General features: G+C 41.9%; 1 protein-coding gene across 1 annotated transcript in view; it reads left to right on the top strand.

Annotated features, from left to right (window-relative positions):
• Nucleotides 1–4,627: 4,627 nt before the first annotated feature.
• Nucleotides 4,628–8,244, top strand: part of LOC112238020 (nuclear factor 7, brain) — a 9,438-nt gene continuing 5,821 nt past the window's right edge. The window contains exon 1 of the mRNA XM_024406615.2: nucleotides 4,628–5,211. Coding sequence (XP_024262383.1) covers nucleotides 4,807–5,211 — 405 coding nt within the window. The 5' untranslated portion in view covers nucleotides 4,628–4,806. The remainder of the gene's footprint in view (nucleotides 5,212–8,244) is intronic.

Here is an 8,244-nt window from a genome sequence, read left to right as displayed (position 1 = left end):
AACAAAACATACTCTGAATACCCCATATCCTCAACATTGTTAACCAGTTTGTAATAGGCTGTCCCTGAATAACCTGTACTTGATCCCAAATATAAACAGTTGGGAAGAGAAAACCTCTCCCAAAGCTGAGAACCAAGAAGTGATCAGGTCAATCATCCCGACCAACCTGGGACACTGTAAAAACAGATGTGCCAGAGTTTCAGACTCAGCACAGAATGGACACCCTTCCCCAACAGTAGGATCCAGGCGTACTAGATGCATATTGGACACCCCTCTCCAACAGTAGGATCCAGGTGTACCAGATGCATATTGGACAACCCTCTCCAACAGTAGGATCCAGGTGTACCAGATGCATATTGGACACCCCTCTCCAAGAGTAGGATCCAGGTGTACCAGATGCATATTGGACACCCCTCTCCAACAGTAGGATCCAGGTGTACCAGATGCATGTCAGTGGCTATGGCTCCATGTATTATCCTCCATTGGAGGTCAGCTGTCCTCTTATCAATAGGCAGTTTGTGAAAAAGAGGCTCTCCAAAAAGCCACATCCCTGGTGGCGTGCCGGCCTTACGGGACTTGACAAGAACTCTCCAAGCCTGCATAACAGACTCATAAAATGGAGTCAGGCCAGGCAAATCACCCCCTTCCAGCTTTAAGAGGAAAAGGTGCTTGTCTAAGCGCAAACAACCCGCTCTCCTCATCAATGTGTAGGCTGTGTCGACCCAGATAGAACCGTCACAGTACAACAGTCTCTGGGCTGCTTGAAGCCAGAAAGCCATGATCCTGGGAGAAATGTCCACCAGGCCTTGCCCACCCTCATGCAGTGGCAGGTACAGGCTGCAGCTTTAATTCAGTGTTGTCCAGACCAAAATAAATTGACAAAGGTCCTCTGAAGCTCTTGTATCAGACCCCTGGTGGCTGTAAAATCATTAGTCTGTGTCACAGGGTAGAGGAAGCAAGATTATTAGCTACCAGGACCCTTCGCCCTATAAGACAGCTGGGGTAACACCCATTTCCACCTTGACAGTCTGGCACACACTTTCTCCACTACACCCTCCCAAAACATGACATCATGTAACAACTTAACATTAAAATACCAGTAGGGTGATGACCTTCGTGGACAAGTGAATATCAACAGACACATTATGATGATCAGAGAAACCCACAGGAATAATATCACACCTTCCAACCCTACTACAGTAGTGATCAGATACATACCACCTGTCTAACCGTCCAACCCTACTACAGTAGTGATCAGATACATACCACCTGTCTAACCTTCCAACCCTACAACAGTAGTGATCAGATACATACAACCTGTCTAACCGTCCAACCCTACTACAGTAGTGATCAGATACATACAACCTGTCTAACCTTCCAACCCTACTACAGTAGTGATCAGATACATACAACCTGTCTAACCGTCCAACCCTACTACAGTAGTGATCAGATACATACAACCTGTCTAACCTTGCTGCACTGACACCACCTTCATTAACTTTTGGCCATGTGTGCTGCCTAACTTTTGCTTTCCTTACTCTCAAAACATCAGAAAGCTCAAACTCAGTTAATAGACCAGACAGGCCAGTGGCTGACCGCAGATGAGGTCAACAGTAAAATCTACTGTACAGTTCCAGTCCCCCCCTAAAACCGTACACCCCTCTTGGTCACACTGTCTTAAGGTTTCCTTTATTTTATCAAATACAGCAATACGCTCTGTACCCTCATTAGGAGCATAAACATTAAAAAAAACATACAAATCCCATAACATCCTCCTTGACCAATAAAACCCGTCCCTTGACAATCTCTGTTGTAGATACCACAGTCACCCCTAAGCCTGAGGAAAACAAGACTGCCACCCCAGCACTGAAATTAGTACCATGACTGAGTATATGCTTCCCCTCCCACCACATACCCCAAGCAACCTCATTAGTTTCATCACTGTGTCTCCTGTAGAAAAACTACATTAAGCCTTTTCTGTTTTATTACTTCTAATACCCAAGCCCTCTTATTCCTATCCCTTCCCCATTAATATTGAGAGAACCTACCCTTAGTACCTCCATATAGAAAAGAGAAAGGAAAAGTGAAACCAAAGAGAAAAAAGACACCCAATGAGGCATGATCATCATCATTGTTTTAATTTTCTCTGAACCTGACCACATTTCCCACCACCTTTAGCTGCTGTGACAGGCAGTAAGACATTTTCTCAAGTGAAAACGCTTCTTCTCACTCAACTGGTCTAACCCCTCCGTCTTCTCTAACATCACAGCTGACCTTACAAACTTATCAACATCAAAATAATCTGCCAATTTGACAGATTTCACAAAAGTCTGATCCAGGAACCCATTTACCTCCTGTAGATTGTAATTTGAGTCGTCACCAGCTGCTATCTTATCAATAGAGATATCCATATCCTTCTCCTGATCCTCAGCTGAGGCCACAGACCACTGACTCCCCTCTACCACATCCCTTTCAACACTCCCCACTTGCGCCCCATCACTCGTACCAGGCATCTCCTCCACTACCTGGGAGTTTAGCTCCACCTGAACCCCCTCCTGTACCCCAGCACTCATACTGGGCACCTCCTCACCAGTCTGAGGAAATGGCTCTTCAGATACATCCTTACCTTCTACAACAATACTTTTCTGCTGCGTAAAATTTCCCTCTAATACAAGTTGCAACTCCGTGCCCTCAACACGGATAACTTGATCCTCAGCAACAGGTGCTTGTGGCTGCTCTACCGCTGTCGGTCCACCTCTCCCTACATCAGTGGGCCCAGACGTTACGAGGACCGCCTGCGCCCCTCCCTCGGCCTTCTCCATTTTCAGGCAAGCCTGTCGCTTATGACCAACATCCCCACACTCAAAACACAGTTGACTACCCGTGCTAGCATAAGCCATACACAATCTGTTGTTATACTTGACAATAAACAATAACTCCAAAGTCTGCTCCGGTGAGTCCAAAAACATAAACACCTGTCGCCGAAACGACATAACCAAACGCCAGGTGTTTGCAACCCAACGGGACAACCTTCATTGAACTGGAGAACTTCCCAAACTGTAATAACTCGCGCTCCAATAGCTCATTTGGAATAAACGGCGGTACATTTGAAATCGTTACCCTTGTTGACGGAGAAAAAAGTGGCGTAACTTGAATAAACATTCCTGTAAGAAGTACGCCATGCTCAACCATCTGTTCTACAAGGCACTCTTCTTTAAGAAGTACACCATGCTCAACCATACGATCTACAAGGCACTCTTCTTTAAGAAGTACACCATGCTCAACCATACGATCAACCAGACACTCTTCTTTAAGAAGTACGTCATGCTCAACCATCCTATCAACAAGACACTCTTCTTTAAGAAGTACACCATGCTCAACCATCCTATCAACAAGACACTCTTCTTTAAGAAGTACACCATGCTCAACCATCCTATCAACCAAACACTCTTCTTTAAGAAGTACACCATGCTCAACCATCCTATCAACAAGACACTCTTCTTTAAGAAGTACACCATGCTCAACCATCCTATCAACAAGACACTCTTCTTTAAGAAGTACACCATGCTCAACCATCCTATCAACCAAACACTCTTCTTTAAGAAGTACACCATGCTCAACCATCCTATCAACAAGACACTCTTCTTTAAGAAGTACACCATGCTCAACCATCCTATCAACCAAACACTCTTCTTTAAGAAAAACCACCACCGCTTTATTCATCCGTGACACATAAGCAACATTCTCATATCCCACCTTCTCTCCTACGGCGACCAGAAACTCCTCCACAGTGACAGTAGCTTCAGTAACACACCTGAAGCTGTGCCGAAGTGACAGGGACGGCGTCCCCATGTGGGTCGCCGCCAAAACCAGGATCATTTCGACACGAAAAACAATAGACTTAATTGTACCACAACAACTAAAGAAGAAGAATAATGACAACCTTAATCATGGATAGGAAGAAAACAAAAGATACCACCAAGAAAAGGAAACGTAAAAGAAAAACCAATATATCTAACTCTACACAACACAATTCCCAGCATGCACCAAACACTCCCAGCATGCATATTATTATTATTTCACTTTTGTATATTTATCAACCTCACTTGCTTTGGCAATGTTAACACATGTTTCCCATGCCAATAAAGCCCCTTGAATTGAATTGAGAAAGAGAAAGAAAGAGTTGAATTGAGAAAGAGTATAGCAGTGACACAGTAGCAGGTCCACCATTTGTATCTGGCACAGCTGATTAATGAGATCCCATTGACTCTGCTCATTCATATTCAGGAAACACATCTACATCTCTCATGCTGCTCTGGCCTGATCCCAGAGAGCCAAGCTGAAAGTTGGTGGCTGAAAGACACAATGACACTGAACACCGCCAGAGCAGCATGCATTCTTCCCTGCCTTGCCTCCAGTCCTACCATGCCAAACCTCAACAACTGGAGAAACACATGGTCTCTCTCTCTCTCTCTCTCTCTCTCTCTCTCTCTCTCTCTCTCTCTCTCTCTCTCGTCCACCTGAAGAGGGAAAGTTATCTCCCACCATCTCACTCTGTTGTCAAAGCCACACCCATACCCTCCCATACATGCACAAATAGGGAAATTATTTTCCTGTGTAACCAGTCACCTGATTTCCTGTCATCTCCACTCCGTTCTCCACCTGTTGAGGGTGAAGTGCGGATCACTCCGAGGCTCACTCTCTAGGCCATAACCTCACACTGGGACTGGAGTTAGTTGATCAGAGAGAATTTATTCTACAGATACAAGACATCATTTGGAAGAGGGAGTGACAACAAATTATAAAATGGCTTCCAGCTCATTTTTCCCAGAAGAGGATTTATCTTGTCCTGTGTGCTGTGACATCTTCGTTGATCCAGTCGTTCTGTCATGTAGCCACAGCATCTGTAAAACCTGTCTGCAGAACTTCTGGAAACAGAAGGGATCTCAGGAATGCCCATTCTGCAGGAGAAGATCCTCGAAGACTGAACCTCCCTGTAATCGGGTCTTAAAGAACCTGTGTGAGTCCTTCTTACAGACGAGAATTCAGAGAGATTCAGCAGGACCTGTGGTGCTCTGCAGTTTGCACAATGAGAATCTCAAACTCTTCTGTCTGGAGGATAAACAGTCCATCTGCTTTGTGTGCCAGGCCTCAAAGAAACATAAATATCATGACTGTGTCCCAATAGATGAGGCTGCACAGGATTACAAGGTAAGAGAACCTGTTTAACTTGCTTTAGATTTGCATGAGTCATGCTGAAACTACTTCCCTGTCATTTGGCAAAAGTGATGACATTTAGGGATATGAACCCACTATAGTTCACAAGTGTCAGACTAGAAACAAAAGGGCAGAGAAATATCTTGTTTGGAGCTATGTTAGATTCCATACATGTACTACTGTACCTTTGGAAGTATTCAGACCCCTTTACTATTGAGGGGATCTGGCCCATAGCGACTAAAGTCACTATACTTTATACTGCACATCGCATCAAGCCATCTCTGAACTGTAGACAAAAAAGCTACACTACCATATACCCACTGTATATCAACCATATACCCACTGTATATCAACCATATACCCACTGTATATCAACCATATACCCACCTATATCAACCGTATACCCACCTATATCAACCATATACCCACTATATATCAACCATATACCCACTATATATCAACCATATACCCACTGTATATCAACCATATACCCACTGTATATCAACCATATACCCACTGTATATCAACCATATACCCACTGTATGTCAACCATATACCCACCTATATCAACCGTATACCCACCTATATCAACCATATACCCACTGTATATCAACCATATACCCACTGTATGTCAACCATATACCCACTGTATATCAACCATATACCCACTGTATGTCAACCATATACCCACTGTATGTCAACCATATACCCACTGTATATCAACCGAATACCCACTGTACATTTGTATATCTGCTCATTCTCTTATAACTCTATGCTCACTCTACCTGGTTGTATATAATGTATGTACAATTTGTTTAAACTTCATTGTCTGTATTCTGTCTCTAAATGTTGTCTCTCAGGCAGCTCCATATCACCAAGTAACATTCTGACTGTGTACTTGGTGACTAAAGGTGATTCTGATTCCACCACAGATGTGGAAGACCAAACATTGGTGGAGGCAGTGGATTGAGACACAGCTCAGTCCATGCAAACAAATAAAATCTAATTTATTTATATAGCCCTTCTTACATCGGCTGATATCTCAACGTGCTGTACAGAAACTCAGCCTAAAACCCCAAACAGCAAGCAATGCAGGTGTAGAAGCACGGTGGCTAGGAAAAACTCCCTAGAAAGGCCAAAACCTAGGAAGAAACCTAGAGAGGAACCAAGCTATGAGGGGTGGCCAGTCCTCTTCTGGCTGTGCCGGGTGGAGATTATAACAGAACATGGCCAAGATGTTCAAATGTTCATAGATGACCAGCATGGTCAAATAATAATAATCACAGTAGTTGTCGAGAGTGCAACAAGTCAGCACCTCAGGAGTAAATGTCAGTTGGCTTTTCATACCTATACCTATACTGAGTCTATACCTATACAGTTTATATACCTATACAGTGTCTAAACCTATACAGTGTTTTACCTATACAGTGTCTATACCTATACAGTGTCTATACCTATACAGTGTCTAAACCTATACAGTGTCTTACCTATACAGTGTCTATACCTATACAGTGTCTATACCTATACAGTGTCTAAACCCATACAGTGTCACAGTGTCTAAACCTTTACAGTGTCTAAACCTATACAGTGTCAGTGTCTAAATCTATACAGTGTCTAAACCTATACAGTGTCTAAACCTATACAGTGTCAGTGTCTAAACCTTTACAGTGTCTAAACCTTTATAGTGTCTAAACCTTTACAGTGTCTAAACCTTTATAGTGTCTAAACCTATACAGTGTCACAGTGTCTAAACCTTTACAGTGTCTAAACCTTTATAGTGTCTAAACCTATACAGTGTCACAGTGTCTAAACCTTTACAGTGTCTAAACCTATACAGTGTCTAAACCTTTACAGTGTCTAAACCTATACAGTGTCTAAACCTATACAGTGTCTAAACCTATACAGTGTCTAAACCTATACAGTGTCTAAACCTATACAGTGTCTAAACTTATACAGTGTCACAGTGTCTAAACCTTTATAGTGTCTAAACCTATACAGTGTCACAGTGTCTAAACCTTTACAGTGTCTAAACCTTTACAGTGTCTAAACCTTTACAGTGTCTAAACCTTTACAGTGTCTAAACCTATACAGTGTCACAGTGTCTAAACCTTTACAGTGTCTAAACCTATACAGTGTCTAAACCTTTACAGTGTCTAAACCTTTACAGTGTCTAAACCTATACAGTGTCTAAACCTTTACAGTGTCTAAACCTTTACAGTGTCTAAACCTATACAGTGTCACAGTGTCTAAACCTTTACAGTGTCTAAACCTATACAGTGTCACAGTGTCTAAACCTTTACAGTGTCTAAACCTATACAGTGTCACAGTGTCTAAACCTTTACAGTGTCTAAACCTATACAGTGTCACAGTGTCTAAACCTTTACAGTGTCTAAACCTATACAGTGTTTATAGAAAGTCTACACTACCTGGAACTTAAAAATAAAAAAAAACATACTCTATAATATCAAAGTGAAAATCAAATGATTTACTGTATACAGTATATATATTTATATTATATATAGTGTCTATAGTGTCACATATATATATACATACATACTGTATACAGTAAATCATTTTATTTTCACTTTGATATTATAGAGTATGTTTTGGACACACAAACTCATATATATTGGACACACCTACTCACTCAAGTTTTTTTGCTTTTTTAAAAGAATGCCAAGAGTGTGCAAATCTGTCATCAAGGCGAAGGGTGGCTACTTTGAAGAATCTGAAATCTAAAATATATTTTGATTTTGTTTAACACTTTTTTGGTCACTACATGATTCCACGTGTGTTGTTTCATAGCGTTGATGTCTTCACTATTATTCTATAATGTAGAAAATAGTAAAAAATAAAGAAAAACCCTTGAATGAGTAGGTGTGTCCAAACTTGACTGGTACTGTATATAGACAGTGCCTTCAGAAAGTATTCAGAGCCCTTGACTTTATCCACATGGTTATGTTACAGCCTTATTCTAAAATGGATTCAAATAATTCCTCAGCAATCAACGCACAAGACCACAATACC

Source organism: Oncorhynchus tshawytscha, linkage group LG08 (genome assembly GCF_018296145.1).
Source record: "Oncorhynchus tshawytscha isolate Ot180627B linkage group LG08, Otsh_v2.0, whole genome shotgun sequence".
In the NCBI taxonomy this organism is placed as follows: Eukaryota; Metazoa; Chordata; class Actinopteri; order Salmoniformes; family Salmonidae; genus Oncorhynchus; species Oncorhynchus tshawytscha.
Note: the sequence above shows the minus strand (reverse complement) of the source record. Positions and strands in the feature narration are given on the sequence as shown.